This window comes from Delphinus delphis, chromosome 10 (genome assembly GCF_949987515.2).
Source record: "Delphinus delphis chromosome 10, mDelDel1.2, whole genome shotgun sequence".
In the NCBI taxonomy this organism is placed as follows: domain Eukaryota; kingdom Metazoa; phylum Chordata; class Mammalia; order Artiodactyla; family Delphinidae; genus Delphinus; species Delphinus delphis.
Window position 1 is genome coordinate 10,360,133 of NC_082692.2, and position 18,834 is coordinate 10,378,966.

Consider the following 18,834-nt stretch of genomic DNA (forward strand, 5'->3'; position numbering starts at 1 on the left):
TAGCAGGAAAGCAGCCATATACAGTACATAAATGAATGGGTGTAGCTGTGTTCCAATGAAACTTTACTTAGAAAACAGAGAGGAGACCGATTTGGCCCATGGGCCACCACAGCTTGCTGGCCTCTGTTCCAGTGGAACACTTTCTGCTCACCAATGTTTTACCACTGCACCCCCAGCACCTGGCCAACGATAATAAATAACCTTTAGTGAGTACTCACTATGTGTCGGGCAATCACTTGAGAACTTCACATGCATCACTTTGGCTTGCTCTAACAACTTTAATAAGGTAGGTAATATAGTGATCTGATTTTATGATCTGAGGCACAGAAATGTTAAGTAACTTGCATAAGGTCACACAGCCAAACCAGGAGATAATCTCAGGCAACTAAAGAACCCATACTGACCACTGTTATACTGCCTCTGTATGTGCTTAATAAATATTTACTAAATTTATGAATGAATAATGCCAAATATTTCAAAGTGACTTAATTCTAGAATGTGATCCTATCATTAGGCACCCTTTTCTTAAACAGCATCTCACATTTTAAAAACAGCTTCCTTGCTCAAAAGAAAATTTCAAGGTAAATACTTGTGAAAATCTAACAGGAAAAAAAATAATATCACATCACCTATGATCTTCTCATCTCCTAAAATAAAATTTCTTCTCTGAAATAAAGTTTGAAAACTGTAAAAAGATTAATTTTGGTTTTAAAAATGTCACCTTTTGCATTTTTGAAGGTCATACCTAAAAGCAGATTTCTCCTGGTTTACTTTAAGATCGCAAATATCTTAAGCAGCCAAGCCAACGAAGACTATGCCGGTGAACTGCTCTGGTAAGTCAGAGCTGAGCACTAACAACAAATACACTACAATGCCTGTATCCTTCTGGAAACCAGTTTGCCACAGCAATCAAATCACAAATACATATAATCTGCATGGCGACCTTTATCAACACTCTTGCACCAAAAAGAATGTAAGAATCTTTGTGACAACCTTTAAATTAGATAGCACAGGACTTCAAAATCAATATTAATAATCAGAAGGAAAAGTTTTAAGCTGAATGTAAATATGAAGAAGACAGTAACTTTATATAAGGAGTATGTTGAGACACTAAAAAAAAAAAAAAAAGACTATTACCAATGTAGCCAAAAATTTAGAATCTTCTACTATGAAATTACAGAACAGTTTTTGTATTATATTCAAGAACATTTACCATATGTCTAAGCATACTATCTGCAGCTTACTTTTTAAATACTATTAATAAGCAAACTGAATTTTCTGCCTTCTGGAGTTACTTAGTTTTTGCCTTTTTTCACTTTACTTCAACAGAAATAATTTGCCATAAATCAAGGATGTTTCAAACAGTAAAATAATGTGAAACTTTTTTACTTTTAAAGCATCAGTTTTGCTATCCTTTATACTTTCTTTAATATAAAACAAAAACAAGCAACTTCTAAGAAAAGGGAGCATAACAATTATACACAATTTAAAATCTGAAGTATTATGCATATTCAACTAAAACCCCTGATTTCCTATTAGTCTTACAATGGATAGATTTCCTCATGTTTTCATTAATCTACTTATTTGCCACCTGTCTTTTACAAGTTTTGCTGTTATTTGCTCATTTAATTCTGCTCACTTTTGCAGAACTAACTTGTAGTCACCATCCTTTATCAACCTTTGTTAGCAGGTCTGATTTTTCAGTATGTCAACGCCCTTCATTTGGTTGGGGGCATCAAGCTTTTTCTCGCTTTGTCATTACCCCCGTACTATACTAAAAACTGACAGCTCTTTCTTCTAAGCAACTGTTACCTAGAGAACTGGATCATACTGGGACAGGCTTTATTCAAAGCAAAGCAGAAAACAATTAGCATTTCTACTACTAGAATAAATATCTGAGTACGAGGTTATTTCTAGTTAGTCCTATATATGTGATACAATGTGGCCTTCATTGTAAAAAATAAGGGTTTTTAGTTGAATATGTGTCCATTATACTTCGGATTTAAATTGTCACCATTTCCTCAGCTTCTACCTAGAAGGAGCAAAGAAATAATTTCCAGAGGCAACTACTCATAAAGGAGAATTACACAAAAATATTACTACCATGATGTAAGTACAATAATCATAACATCTGGTTATTTAACATGCAATTCATTATCTTAGTACCTAAACTATGTCCATTCTTGGTGTAGAAGCAGGTATTGTTGATAAGGTTAACACAACAGCCAATGACATCACCAGTCGTAAAAGTTGGTCCATAAGGTTGTCCCGTTCCAGAAGAACAAAATGAATGTCCATCATCACCATGATAACCATATGAATGTTTATCCCAGCCTAAAGAGAAAGTTCCAGTATATTTACAGTGAAAAGTAAGGTTACTCTATACTAGAGCTATTCACTAAGATTATAACAAGCTAAGCAAGAATAGTACAACAGATAGTACAAAGATAAAATTCCCAAAAGTACATTTAAATTCTCAACAATTACAGTACATAATTTCTATATAAAACACTGCTTACCACATTAAGGAAAATAAATCCACCACACGGAATGCTAAAATATATCTTAAACAGAGAGGACTCCTATCAGAAAATGCAAACAAACATAGCAAGACACATTTTCCATGCATATTTCCTTTGGTAATAGACCAAAGGAATTTTGCTTTGATTTGGTTTAAGCACACACATACACACACAGATACACACACACACTTTAATATAACAAAAGATTTTTCTTTCAATTTTCAAAAAATTTCCTCCAAGGTTAATTTTTAACATTAGTAAATAGAATACCAGAAAATATAATCGAAGAATCACTTCCATATGATTAATGGTTTTAGGAAACAGTTCTCCTACCTCAATTCACACCTTTCTTAGTTTACTTTTAATATCAGCCTACATTCCCAGAATATTAAAACAACTATAAATGGTTTAAAACCTAGGAATGTGTTGGGTAGGAAACAGAACCAGCCACATTAAAACATTTAAAGTAGTTGATATGACTATGTACTGGAAGTTAAAAATACCAACAAACAAAACAAAAACAAGCAAAACAAAACAAAACAAAACAATGCATGGTATACTTGTTATGTTTTGCTAAATAGCATAAAATTTATTAAAACCATTCAGCTCGACTTTGAACTCATAAGTGATTAAAAATATAGAAGATTAATGTACTTAACTATCTCCAAGTTATTACTTGACATTTTTAGCCAGAGTTAGCCATAAGACTGTACTGTAATTCAATTACAAGTGTACCTGGTAGTCTATTCATGTTCACACCTTGAGCAGAAAGACCAATTCCCATGTAACTGTTTAAAAAAAAAAAAAGGAAGGAAGGAAGAAAAGCTGGTTATTATAGTTATATATGTATAAATTACCACACACTCTCAAACATTATTGAACCAAGCCCAAGATGAAACTCACAGGGTAGCTACAAAAAAGTTACTAGAATTCATGAAATAGCAAAAAGGGCAATATTAAGCAACAATAAAATCCAGATTCACAGCAAATTCCTATAGCAATCATTCATAAATATACCCAAAGTATTATTAATACTTAAATACTCTAAAAACTATAAAAATCTTTCCAACGTATCTACACAAATATTTAGAATTAAGACTTCTAACAAAAAGTATAGAGGGACTTGTGGAAGAAAAACGAAATACTAAATAAGAAACAAATGTGTTTTCAAAAGGATACAGTAAAAATCTAGTTCCACACACATACACACACAAAGACATGGAGACATACTGAAAAGATATCCAATTCATATAAAAACATCTGAAATACTTAACAGAATTATACTAAAAAGTATATGCTATGGGGTATCTATATATTCGTTTTCCAAAAGTATTTTGGCAAATTGATAACATGGACTTAAATATGAGACTCAATTATTAATTTATGAAACACTAGAACAAAATTATCTCCACAAAAGAAATACAAGAGGAAAAGGTAATTATTAGGGTATGCAATTTATTTTAAAAGCTTATAAGATATTAATAAAAACTGATAAAGACAGTTCAAAAGGGGGAAAGCATAAAGAAATATATTTATAAGTATCGACGCAAAAAAAGAAAAACTAAATAAAAAAGCAAACTGAATCCATTTGTTAGAAGGCTAATTGTCGGTGATTGTATCATGATTTAAAATGGTATCTGACAAATTTCAGCTACCACTCCTAATAAAAACTCAAATAAAAATAAAAGGAAACTACTTAAATATAACACACCTTTTTCCAAATCTAATACAGCAAGCAAGGCATTCAACAGTGAGACACTGAAGTCATTTCCATTAAAACCAGGAACATAGAGATGCCAACAACTGTTAAACATTGTTTTGAAGGTTTTAGTTTAATAAAATAAGAAAATAGGAAGCTTAATAAGAGAACTAAATAACCAGTATAAATATTACAAGACATAAAATTATCTTAATTGTAGTTGCTCTGATTATATACATAGGAAACTATGGAACATACTAAAAGCTTTTAGAATTAACTAGTTATTTTGGAAAAATGACTGAATTTAAGAAAAACATTTTAGCTTCTTTTCTAGTAACAACCAGCTAGAGAAAGGAAGTGGAATATATAGACATATCAGTCATAATAACTACAGAAATTATAAAACAAGAGTAAAGAGCTCAAGTAAAGCTCCAGAATGATATCTTAAAAGTGGTAAATAAATGAGTATTTTAGGTATCTGGATAACTTGACAGCATAAAAATAGCAATCTTTCTAAAATGAATATATACATGTAATGAGATTCACGATATACTCCAAATGAATATTTAAAACTAGAGAAAGTGATTTTAAAAGTTCATATGTAAAAACAGAATTTTGATCAAGACAAAATTTTTTAAAAAAACAGTGTTTGTCCTACTAGATATTAAAACTCAGAAAATGGAATTCACAAGTGCAATATTACTAATAAGAGTAAGAGTCAAGTGACACAAGAATAACAAAACATTAAGAAACAGCATTTTGGATGTCTAGTCAAGACTCTATAAGTTGGTATTTTGACTCAGCCCCTTTGTTCCAAATACAGTATACAACGTAATTACTTATTTTTTTAAAAAGTAGTAAGTCACAAGATAATCTTTGAGAAGAAACACAAAACTGTGCTCTGGCCCTGTAAAGCTCTGCGTCCTTGAGCACCCATTAATGGGTAGGAGTTTCTCCTGAGGAAACAAAGACTAAAAAGGCTCCACAAGGGGATCATTAGCTATGCTCACTGCTTAAAGCCAACAACTGGAATAGGCTTCCCCTCCTGAAGGGGAAGAAAACACTGATACCACCTGCTGCCTTGGTTAAAATTCATTTGACATTGTTGCCTAGTTGAAGGGAAGGGGGAAGGAATAGCCTCTTAAGATCTGAACAAAGTTACTGAATGGATTTGTTATTGAATCTGCAATACTCCCAATACCACTTTGAAGAAAGAACCTGGAAACTCTAACGTACACCTGGTTTTAGATTGGGGACCCAGAAGTTAGAAAGCAACTATAAAGTATAATAAAGGGAATAAGTATAGAACTAGATAGATAAACAAAATGGAGAAAAATGTTAAACTTTCTAATTAAAATGAGGCCACAAAAACAAAATTCTAAAATATACCAAATATATATATAAGACCAACAAAATACACAACTGGAACATGAATTCATTCTAGATGACATCAAACAATGGAGAGTATGACAAAAAAGTTTTTTTAATACATTTAGGATTATGTGAAAGAAAAAAAGGAATCACCATCACTAAAATATACAGTGGAGCACCAATGTTTACTGAGATAATTTAGCTAGTGATTTTCCACAACTCAACTGAAAAATACGTTGGTAAGTTGAAAGTGCACACCACAAACAGAGAAAGATAAAAACACATCACAAACTATCAATGCAAACAAAATCCTAAAAGCTTCCAAAAAGAAAGGCAGATTACCTCAGAAGGAATGACGATTAAAATGACAGCTGACTTCCCCCCAGCAACAGGTGATGACTGTAAACAATGGCACGAAGTACTGAAAGTAAAGAACTGTCAACCTAGAACTTAATTCCCAGGTAAAGCATCATCCAAGAATGAGGGCAAAATAAGATATTTTATGGCATAAGAAAGCTAACACTTTACTATCCACAAGTGTTCACAAAAGAACTATTTGAGAATAGACTTTAGCAGGAAGACAAGTGAAAACAGAAGGAATGCATGGGACAAAGAAATGACAACTAGAAAAGAAAATGATGAAATGTAATTAAAATTAATTACTGAAAAAACGCTATTAAGAATTTTAAAAATCTATAATCCAGTTATAATGTGCTAGAATACAATTCAAAATTACTTGACATATAAAGATATAGTGAAACATGACCCATATTCCAGAGAAAAGACAAACAAGACAATGACCGGGAGAGCCTCAAGTCACTGGAATTAAAGCTGAAGTATTTAAGGCAGCTGCTGTTACTATGCTTAGGGATGTAAAGGGAAATATGCTTGTAATGAATGAAATAGGAAATTTCAACAAAGAAAAAGAAACAATAAAAAAATGAAATTCTGGGGCTTCCCTGGTGGCGCAGTGGTTGAGAGTCTGCCTGCCGATGCAGGGGACACGGGCTCGTGCCCCGGTCCGGGAAGATCCCACATGCCGCGGAGCGGCTGGGCCCGTGAGCCATGGCCGCTGAGCCTGCGCTCCGCAACGGGAGAGGCCACAATAGTGAGAGGCCTGCGTATCACACACACACACACACACACACACACACACACAAGAAATTCTGGAGCTGAAATATATTTGAAATAAATATTTACTAATGTACCTAATGGCACACTGGAAATAGCAAAATGAGTAAGTAAACAATGACAGAACTGATCTGAAGAACAGAGAAAAAATACTGATGGAATAAAAAGAGAGTCCCTTGGGCAGTAGCAAAATGTCTAACATAAATGTAACCGAACTCCCACAAGGAGAAAGAGAATGGAACAAAAAAACTGAGAAAAATTCCCCAAATTGGGTAAAAGAAAAAAATTTACACATTTAAAAAGCATAGAAACCTCAGCAGGTTAAGTACAAAGAAAAGCACACATAGGCACACACCACAGCCAAAGAGCTAAAAACTAAGAATGAAGAGAAAATACTGAAAGCATCCAGAAAAACATGATGCATTACTTTCAACAGGAGCGCTAAGCTGAATATCTCCTGACTTCTCAGAAGAAAATACGAAGAGGCCAGAAGATGGCTGAGCAAAACATTCACAAGAGCAGAAAAGGGGAAGGGGAACCCATGCCAACACAGGGTGTTATATTAAGGAAATATCCTTCAAGAATGAAAGCGAAATAAAAATATTTCTCAGATAAGAGAAAAAGAATGTGTTGCCAGTAGACCTGCACTAAGAAAAATACTAAAGTAAATCTGCCAAACTGAAAGGAATCAGATATATATATATAAAGGTATACCAGATATAACATATACAGGTACATCAGATAGATACCTCGATTTTCAGGAAGGAAAGAAGAGCATTGCAAATGGCACACACATGGGTACATAATAAAAGACTGTTTTCACTCTTGATTTCCTTAAAAACATGTATGACTCCTTAAAGCAAAAATAACATGTATTGCCCAGTTGATAAGATAAGTAGATATAATACATATGGGTAACTACAGCAAAAAGTACAGGAAGAGGCAGTAAATGGACCTATACGGTTGCAAGTTTCTGTATTTTATGTGAAATAGTAAAACATTAATTCTTAGTAAGTTATGAAAATAGGGATATATACTAAAATCTTTAGAGTAGCCACTAAAAAACTACAGAGATATTAGTTAAAAAGCCAACAGGTAAATTAAGACAGAATTCTAGCAATATATCAAAATGATAATATATCAAGACCAGGTGGTGTTAATCCAGGAACACAACACTGGTTTAACATTCAAAACACCGATCAATATATTTTATCAAATTAGGAGAAAACTCTTATGATCATGTAATTAGCTGTAGAAAAACATTTGACAAAATTCAACACCTATTCACAATAAAAACTCTCAGCAAACCAGAAATACGAGGGAACTTCACCAACCTACATTTACAAAAAACCTACAGCTAGCATTCGTAATAGTGAAATATTGAAAGCTATTCCCGTGAGATCAAGAACAAGGTAAGAATGCCAGCTCTCACCATTTCTATTCAACACTGTACTGAAAACCCTAAGCATTTCAATAAGGCAATAAAGAGAAATAAAAGGCATAAATAAAAAAGGAAGAAATAACTTGTCCTATGTCACACAGCTAATAAGTGGCAGAACTTATTGGGCAAGTTACTCATCTGAACAATGTGCTGATAATAACGGAACCTACCTCACTGGCTTGTTGTGCGGGCTAAGTATATTTGCAAATGCAAGGAACTCAGAGATGTGCCAAATTTATAACAAGAACTGTGTTACTGTGACTGTTAGCATTTTATTCTCTGTGCCCAGTGGAGGCCTGGCACATAGAAGGTGCTCAATGCACAGTTTTGAAGGAATGTATAAATGAATGAATGATTAGTTTGATTTAAAAAAAAAATCTCACGAAGTAATGGTATGACATATTTTTAGAGTTTAACATAGCTTGCTTATTTATTTATTTATTGGGCTGCGTTGGGTCTTCATTGCTGTGCACGGGCTTTCTCTAACCATGGCAAGTGGGGGCTACTCTTCCTTGAGGTGCACGGGCTTCTCATTGCAGTGGCTTCTCTTATTGCGTAGCACGGGCCCTAGAGCACGTGGGTGTCAGTAGTTGCAGTGTGCGGGCTCAGTAGTTGTGGCTCACGAGCTCTAGAGCGCAGGCTCAGTTGTTGTGGCGCATGGGCTTAGTTGCTCCAAGGCATGTGGGATCTTCCTGGGCCAGGAATCGAACCCGTGTCCCCTGAATTGGCAGGCGGATTCTCAACCACCGCACCACCAGGGAAGTCCCAACACATCTTATTGTTAAAGCTGAATACAGACATATAAATATATTCATCTAATAAAAACATCCTATTTGGGGGAAAAAAAGGATGAAATAAATCTGACTTTACTTGTAGATAACATTAATTTAACAAGAGATAATCTTAAAGAAACATAAAATAATCAGAATAAGTGAACTTAATATGGCTGCAGGATATAAAGTTATTGTATAAAAAAATCTATTGTATTTGTATATACTGGCAGTAAACACTAAGAAGATAAAAGTTAAAAAACAATTATGTCTACAATAGCATTAGAAAGCATAAAACATTTTAAGAACTGAAAAAAAGGCATGAAGAATTTCTCTGCTGAAAATTACCAAACACTGACGGGGGGAATTAAAGAAGATGTAAATAAATGGAGAGATATATCACATTTATGGACTAGAAGACTCAATACTATTAAGGCTGCAATTCTCTCCAAATTGATCTCTAGAGTCAATGCAATCCATATTATACTCACGCTAGGAGGTTTTTGTAAAAACTGACAGGCTGATTCTAACGTTTATACAGAAATAAACAGGATCTAAAATATCCAAAGAAAGTTTGAAAAAGAATACAGATGTAGGACTTACACCATCTGACCTCAAGATTTACCATAAACCTGAGTAAGCAAGACAGTATGGTACCAGAATTAAGGATCAACAAATAAATCAATGGAATGGATTCAAAAAGAGCTCAAAAAGAGATCCACACTTATACAATCATTTAATACTTTAGAAGGGTGCCAAAACAATCCAAAAGAGTAAGGAAAGTTTTTCTAACAAACAGTGATAGAACTGATACCCATTTGGAAAAGTAAACATTAATCTCTACCTCACACAATATATAAAACTCAACTGAAGACGGATCATAGTCCTAAACACGAAAGTTAAAACTATAAAGCTTCTAAAAAAAAAACACGTGAAAATGTCTTAATGACTTTGGGATAAAGCAAATACCTATCAGGACACAGAAAGCAAGAACCATAAAATAACAAACTCATAAATCAGACATCAGCAAAATTAAAATCTTCTGCTCAAAAGACATAAGACTATCCAATTTTTATAAATGGACAAAAGATCTGAATAGACACTTCACAAAATAATACTGCAAATAACCAAGAAGCACATGAAACTGCTACACAGCACTAGTCAGTCACTAGAGAAACACAAATTAGAACCACACTGAGATACCACCATGCACCCAGCAGAACGGTTAAAATGTAAGACTGGCCACACCAGTACTGCCACAGATTTGGCACAGTGAGAGCTTTCATACACTGTTGGTGGGAATGTAAAACGGGACAACTCCTTTGGAACTATGGCTGGCAGTGTCTCAAAAGACCGAACATGTACTTATCCCAAGACCCAGCAATTCCACTCAAAAGATAAATGAAGGCACTACGTGCACCTAGAGACTTGTACAAATACGTTCGTAAGAGCTCTTCACAATGGAGGAAAAACTGAAACAGTCTGGGTATCTATCAACAAATGAATGGATACACAGACTGTGGTATGTTCTACTCAGAAATAAAATGGAAAATGAATTACCGATATACACAACATGGATGATCCAAAAGATGTTTCCGTGAATCAAAGAAATCGTACTAAGATTTCTCATATGATTCTCTTTACAGACATACCTCATTTTATTGAGCTTCACAGATGCTGTGTTTGTTTACAAAGTGAAGGTCTGTGGCAGCCCTGCATCCAGCAAGTGTATCAGCACCAATTTTCCAACAGCACTTGCTCACTGCATGTCTCTGTCACATTTTGGTAATTCTTTATAATATTTCAAACTTTTTCTTTATTATTAGCATTTTTTAGTAGTAAAGTATTTAATGTAAATACTTTTTCTGACATAATGCTATTGCACAATTAACAGACTACAGTATAATGTAAACATAATTTATATGCACTGGGAAACCAAAAAATTCATGTGACTCACTTTCTTGTTGCATTTGATTTATTGTGGCGGTCTGAAACTGAACCTGCAATTTCTCCAAGGTATGCCTGTATATGAAGTTCCGAACAGACAAAATGAAAATAACAGTCACCTCTGAGAGGGTGAGGACAGGGCCTAACCGGGAAAGAGTATGAGGGAACACTTCTAAGGATGATGGTCCAGTTCTATGTTTTGATGGGAGCTTGCATTTCACAGGTGTATGCATCTGCAAAACTCATCAAATGGTACACTTCAGACTTCACTGTATGTTACTTTTATGATGATTAAAAAAAGAACAATAAGCAAGTATCAAATTCTACTTAGTGATATGCATGGTGTAGTAATTAGGAGTTAAGTCTACTTATTTTGAAATGCATCAAAAAATAAGATGGATCATTGGGTGGACAAAGTAATGGGCACATATGGGATAGAGCAATTACAGTCAGTTCTACCATAGCATGACATTTGAGTTCCTTAAAATCACTGCACTATACAACATGATGCAATAAAAACCACAGAGTTTATGGGGGAAGTGGGGTTAAGAGCAAAACAGTCATAAACTTCATTAGTAACATATTTTTAAAAATATAAGAATCCAAAAAAAAAACACCAAAATTCAATAAAAATGGTTTTACACGTTGAATTGTCAAGAAATACATAAATACTACAATAAATATGGTACCTTACACTGAAAAAGACCTGAAGTTTACTTGGGGAAGTAGGTGAAGCAGGGCTGCAGCTTGTGAGTTATTGTGAAGTGGTGGAAGGAGTTGACAGGGGAAATATGCAACACCAGATGTGGATGGGTGTGGCTCCCAACAAACAGTGAACCAAGAAAGCTGGTAGATGCTTGAGGTGTTGCATGACATATAAAAACACACTCAAATTCAGTAGCAGTGAGGGAGTGGAAAGAATTGACGGACAAGAAACTTACTGTGGTATTATGTGCAGTAAGTCCCCTACATATGAACCTTCAAGTTGCGAACTTTCAAAGATGCCAACGTGCGTTCGCATGTCCAGTCACATAAGTTAGTTCATGTGTCTGGTGTACGTTGTCATGTGAGTGCATCCTCTAGGAGTGGTAGTGCTTTTGGTACTTTACTGTACAGTACTGTACAGAGTACAGGATCTTCATTTCAAGCCCAGGATGTCCACAAGCAAGCGTAAAAGCAGCGGTGACGTAGCTGGTGCTGCTAAGAAGTGCCAAGTGAGAACAATGGAAACAAAAGTGAAAACAATTGAGAGAGTGGAAAGAGGCGAAAAGATGGGAGACATCACTCGTTCTTATAACATGAATCGTCCGACCATCAGCACGATTCTGAAGAATAAGGACAAGATCATGGAACATGTGAAGTCTGCTGTGCCGATGGTGTCAACAACAATATCGAAGAAGTGTGGGAAAGTGATGGAGGAGATGGAGAAACTTGTGTGGATGCAGGATCAGCATGTGTCGAGGTGCTCAGCTTAATGCTGATTCAAGAGAAAGCCAGAAGCCTTTATGAAGACTTGAAGAAGAAACACGGCAAAGAATCAGAGGGCACATCTTTTAATGCCAGCCATTGCTGGTTTCACTGGTTCAAGGCTAGAACCAACCTTCGCAATGTAAAAGTAAGTGGTGAGGCAGCAAGGGCAGATACGGTAGCTGCCCAGGAATTTCCTGAAACACTTCAAGAAATTATTGATGAAGGCTCATATTTACCCGAGCAGGTTTTTAATGTAAATGAGACAGGACTGTACTGGAAGAGGATGCCAGACTGAAGTTACATCAGTAAGGAGGAAGGAAAAGTTGATGCCAGGTTATATATAAAGCAGCAAAGGTTAGGCTAACTCAGCTGTTTGGTGGCAATGCTTCCGGTGATATGAAGCTGAAGCCTCTCTCAGAGAACCCAAGAGCCCTTAAACACATAGCCAAGGGCTCTCTCTTCCTGTTGTGTGGAAGAGTAACCCCAAAGCCTGTGTTACAAAGGCCATTTTCCAGGACTGGTTTTTCCACCACTTTAGCCCAGAGGTAGAGAAATACCGCTTGGAGAAGGACGTCCCATTAAACATTCTTTTGCTGCTCCACAGTGCTCCGGGCCACTCTCCCATTCATGGGACAACTTTCATCCCAATGTCAAAGTAGTGCATCTGCCACTGAATACTGTGTCCCTCATCCAACCTATGGACCAGGGAGTTATAGAGACTTTCAGGAAATATTATTTACGTCACACTTTTCATCAGACAGTAAAGGCAAGTGACGAATCAGGAACAACCCTGTGACAATTTTGGAAGGACTAGAACATCTACAAGGCCATAAAAAACACTGACTTTGCTTGGCGTGAGGTTATGGCCATCACCCTGAACGGGATTTGGAATAACCTTTGCCAGCAGTGTGTTCACAATTTCCGTGGATTTGAGAAGGTGGATGAGGAGTCCAAAGAGGTCTCCAGCAAGAAGACCAAGTGGCCCTCAGCAAGAAGCTGGAGCTAGATCTGCAAGAGGACGACTTCACTGAACTCCTTGCTGTGCAACACAAGGAGCTGACTAATGAAGACCTGATGGAACTGGAGGCCCAGAGAAAGGACGAAGAGAGACAAGAGGAAGAAAAAGTAACTGAAAAACCGAAGAGATTCACGATGCAGGAAACGGCAAGGGGGTTTTCTTTATTTGAGGAGGCACTGTTAGTTTTTGAGGCACAGGACCCAAACACAGAACAGTACACGAAAGTACTGTTCACGAAGCAGCCGTTCAGAATGTAATCAAGTGCTACTGTGTCATCTATGATGAGAAAAAAAGAGCTACTACCTAGACATCACTGGATCGTTTTTTCAAAAGGGTAGATAAAATTGAATCCAGCAAGGAACCAGAACCTGTGCCATCGACGTCAGGAGTGAGTGAAATGGCAGCTTGCCCTCCGCCTCCTACTGCTGACGATCCTTCAGCTCTACCGTCTCCCACCTCCTCTCCCTCCTCCAGTCAGTAACTCTTCTTGCCTGTTCACTCGATGACAGCCCCTGTGTGCCAGCTGTTGTACTGTACTACTGTACTTTTCAAGGTACTGTACTGTAAGATTAAAAACGTTTTATTTTTTGTTTTTTATGTATTATTTGTGTGAAAAGTACTATAAACCTATTACAGTATGGTACTATATAGCCGACTGTGCTAGTTGGGTACCTAGGCTAACTTTGTTGGACTTATGAACAAACTGGACTTACAAATGCACTCTCGGAATGGAACTCATTCATATGTAGAGGACTTCTTGTGTTTAAAAAGGGAAATGGACATGAAGTTTTTTTAGATCAATATATCAATACAAATAATTTCAAATTATACATTATTAGCATTGTTAATAATAGTGTGCCAAATATCAAAGAACAGAGACTAAGAGGACTAGTTTAGTTTAATTCCTATTATAGATAGATTTAAGTTTACTAACTTATTATTCGTCCTACCTGTTCTCTCGCTTTGTCCTTTTCTGTGCTCTTTGTATTTTATGACCTTTGTTAGCTTTTTGCTATATATTTTGGCATTGCATTAATGAGTACCACATAAGTTTAAAAAACTGCACCTTTAATATGTCATATTCTTGATTGAATTAGTATATTTATCAAATGCTGGCAATGCAACACACAACTTTTAAAAACCTTTTTACCTCTTCCCACATGTTCTGATACTGTGGTCATGTTTTGCTTCATTATATGTCACAAACTCCACAAAAGCAAGTTACTATTATTGCTTTATATAACTAATGCTATGTAACCCAGATAGATCAACAACAGACTTCTCATGAGAAACCATGGAAGCCTGAACGCAGTGGGATAATATACTGCAACTGCTGAAAGAAAAAGAAACTATAAACCAAGAATTCTATATCCACTAAAACTATATTTCAAAAGAGAAATTAAGACGCTCCTAAATAACAAAAACAGAGAATCTGTCACTAGCAGACCTGTGCTATAAGAAATAAGGTGGGAAAAAAAAGAAATAAGGTGGAAAAGAAACTAGTCAGTTACTCAAATGTATACAAAGAAATAAAGAACATCAGTAAAGATAACTGCACAGGTAAGCATAAAAGGCAGTGTAAGTGTATTTTTCTTTGTAACTCTTTTCTTCTCCTATCTAACTTAAAAGACATAAAGCAATAATTATAACTCTCTTGGCCTAAACTGTATAAAGGTATAATTTATGACAATAATAGCAAAAAGAAGAGGGGAGACAATGAAAATATTATGAAGCTAGGTTTAACACACTGTTGGAATTAAGTTGATATTAATCCAATTTATATTGTTTTGAGTTAGGATATTATATGAGTAATCCTCCAGAGCAACCATTAAGAAAATAACTCAAAAACTACAGAAAAGAAACCACAATAAAATTATTAAAAGGTACACTAAAAAGTCTACTTCAAACAAAAGAAAGCAACAGAAAAACAAAAAGACATGAGACCAAAATAGCAGACATAAGTCCTCCCTTATCAGTAATTGCAATAACTGCAAATGGATAAAATCATTCAAAGGCAGAGACTCACAGAACACATTTTTCTTTTTTTAAAGATCCAAAGAGATGTTGTCTACAGAGACATTTCAGATCTGAACACACAAATAGGTTGAAATTAAAAGGAAGGAAAAAGAAATACTATGCAAACAGTAATCAAATGAGAGCTGAAATAGTTATACTTGCATCAGACAAAATAGACTTTAAGACAAAAGTTGTTACTAGAAACAAAACAATATATTTATTATGATAAAAAGGGTCAATACATCAAGAAGACATAAAAATTATATACAAATATGAACCTAACAACAGAGCCCTAAAATATTTAAAGCAAAAACCCACAGAATTAGGGAGAAATACACAATTCATGATAATGGTTGGAGACTTCAATAACCTACTTTCAATAATGGATGCAACAACTGATAGAAAATCAACAAGAAATGTAAAACTTGAACATAACTATAAATCAACCAGAACCAACAGTCGTTTACACAACACTCCACCAACCATGGTAGAATACACATGCTCCTCAAGTGCACACAGATTTTCCAAGACATATTAGGCCATAAAACAAGCCTCAATAAATTAAAAAAAAATTGAAACCATACATGGTATACTCTCCAACTACAAGAAAATCAAGTTAGAAATCACGAACAGAAGGAAATTTGGAATGTACAATATATGGATACTAAACATGCTCCTAAAAAACCAATACAAAAAAAGAAATAATAGGGGAAATTTTTAAACACTTAGAAATGAATGAGAATGAAAACACAATACACCAAAACTTATAAGATGCAGCTAAAGTAGTTCTTAGAGGGAAGTTTATAGCTGCAATTGCCTAAAATAAAAAAGAAAGATCTCTAATGAATAATCCAACTCTCAACCTCAAGAAACTAGAAAAAGAACAACAAACTATTAAACCCAAAGCAAGCAACAGGAAGGAAATAATAAAGATTAGAGCAGAAATAAAAGAGACCAGAAAAACAACAGAATCAATCAGCCAAAAAATTGGTTCCACTAAGCAAGAAAAAAAGACTCCAATTATCAGAAATCAGAAATGAAAGAAAAAATATTAACACCAAACTAAAAAAGATTAAAAAATTAAAAGGATTATAAGAAAATACTATGAACTATATAGCAACAAATTAAACAACCTACTTAAAAATGAACAAATTCCTAGAAAGTCATAAACTACCAAAACTGATAAGCAATCTTAAAACTTCCCGCAAGGAAAAGCCCATGCTCAGATGGCTTCCCTGATGAATTCTACGAAACATATAGAGAACAATGACCACCAATCCTTCTCAGACTCTTCTTCCCCCCGAAGTTAGAACACTTCCTAACTAATACTACAAGGCCAGTGTTACCCTGCTGCCAAAATCAGATAAAGATATCACAAGAAAACAACAGAAAAATATCCTTTATGGACAAGGACACACAAATCCTCAACAAATTACTAGTAAATGAAGCCCAGTAACCCACAAAAAGGATTATACATCATGACCACGGAGGACTTACGCCAGGAATAAATTAGAAACAAAATCAATGTAATATTAATATAATTAATATAATATTAATATAATAAAGGATAAAAGCCACAAGATCATCTCAACAGACACAGAAAAAGAATTAGGCAAAATTCATCACCTTTCTTGATAAAGACACTCAACTAATTAGAAATAAAAGGGAAACTCCCAATCTGATAAAGGGCACCTATGAAAAAACATCTGTAGCTAACATCAGACTTAATGGTAAGAGACTGCTTTTCCCTTAAAATCATGAACAAGAAAAAGATACCCTCTTTTACCACTTCTATTCAACATGGTACTGGAGGTTCCAGCTTGGGCAGTAAGGCATGAAAAATAAAAGATACCAACTTGTTAAGGAAGGAGTAAACATCCTCTATTCACATACAACATAAATTTGTACATAAAAAATCCAAAAGAATCCTTGCCAAAATACTATTAAAATTAATAAACAAAATCAGCATGACTGCAGGATACAAGTTCAATATGAAAATCCAATTTTATTTCTACACACGAGCAATGAACAATTTAAAAATAAATTTAAGAAAACAATTCCATTTACAACAGAATCAAAAAGAATAAAATATCTACAAATAAACTTAACAGGACAGTACAAGACTTGAACACGAAAAACTACAAAACACTGTTGAAAGAAATTAAAGAACACCTAAATAAGTGGAAAGGCTACCACGTTTATGGATTGGAAGAATTAATACTGTTAAGAGAGCAATATATAGAAATTAAAAAAAAGATAGCAATATTCCCCTAACTAATCTAGAGATTCAAGGCAATCTCTATCAAAAGTCGAACTTGCTTTTCTGCAGGAAGTGACAAACTGATCCTGAAACTCGTATGGAAATGTAATAGGGCCCAGGAGAGCCAAAGCAATCTTGAAAAAGAACAAAATTGGAGGACTCACAGTTCCCAATTTTAAAACTCACTGTAAAGTTACAGTAATCAAGAGAGTACATTACTGGCTTAAGAATAGACATAAATATTAATGCAATAAAATTTAGAATCTAGAAATTAACCCTTACATTTATGATCAGTTGATTTTGACAAGCTGGACAAGACAATTCAAAGGAGGAGAAAATAGTTTTTACAACAAACTGTGCTGGGACAACTGGATATATCTATGCAAACCAAGGAAAGTGAATCAATACCTCACATCATATACAAAAATTAATTTAAAAATGGAATCAGAAACTAAGAGGGAGTGCTAAAACCACATACTCTTAGACAAAAACACTGGAGTAAATCTTCATGACCCTGGATCAGGCAATGGTTTCTTAGATATGACAGCAAAAGCACAAGCAATGAAAGAAAAATAAACTAGACTTCATAAAAATTTAAAACTTTTGTGCTTCAAAGGATACTGTCAAGGAAATTAAAAGACAAACCACAGAATAGGAGAAAATATATACAAATCTACATAGGTGATATGTGATTTCTATCCGGAACATATATACAATTCTTAGAACTCAACAATAAAAAGAAAACCCAACTAAAAAAATGGGCAAAGGATCTGAATAGACATTTCTCCAAAAAAGATATACAAATGACCAATAAGCACATGAAAAGATGCTCAATATCATTAGTCATTAGAAAATGCAAATCAAAACCACTATCACTTCACACACATTAGGATGGCTAAAATCAAGAAGACGTGTTGGCAAGGATGTGGAGAACTTAGAACTTTCATAGTTGGTGGCAATGTAAAATAGTGCACTCACTTTGGAAAACAGTTTAGCAGTTCCTTGAAATGGTAATCACAGTTTCCTTATGAACCATTAATTCAACTCCTAGGTATCTATTCAGGAGAAATGAAAACATATCCACTCATAAAAATGTTACACAAATGTTCCTAACAGCATTCTTCCTAATAGCCAAAAAAGTGTTTCTACCTACTACTGAATGGATAAACAAATGTAATATCTTTACAAT

At 34.8% G+C, this 18,834-nt stretch overlaps 1 protein-coding gene across 1 annotated transcript in view; it reads right to left on the bottom strand.

Moving 5' to 3' along the window:
• RANBP9 (RAN binding protein 9) overlaps positions 1–18,834 on the bottom strand; it is an 89,329-nt gene that overhangs the window by 33,031 nt on the left and 37,464 nt on the right. Inside the window, exons 3-4 of the mRNA XM_060023618.2 lie at positions 3,258–3,310; positions 2,167–2,334 (exon numbers count right to left, since the gene is read on the bottom strand). Of these exons, the coding sequence (XP_059879601.1) occupies positions 2,167–2,334; positions 3,258–3,310 (221 nt within the window). The remainder of the gene's footprint in view (positions 1–2,166; positions 2,335–3,257; positions 3,311–18,834) is intronic.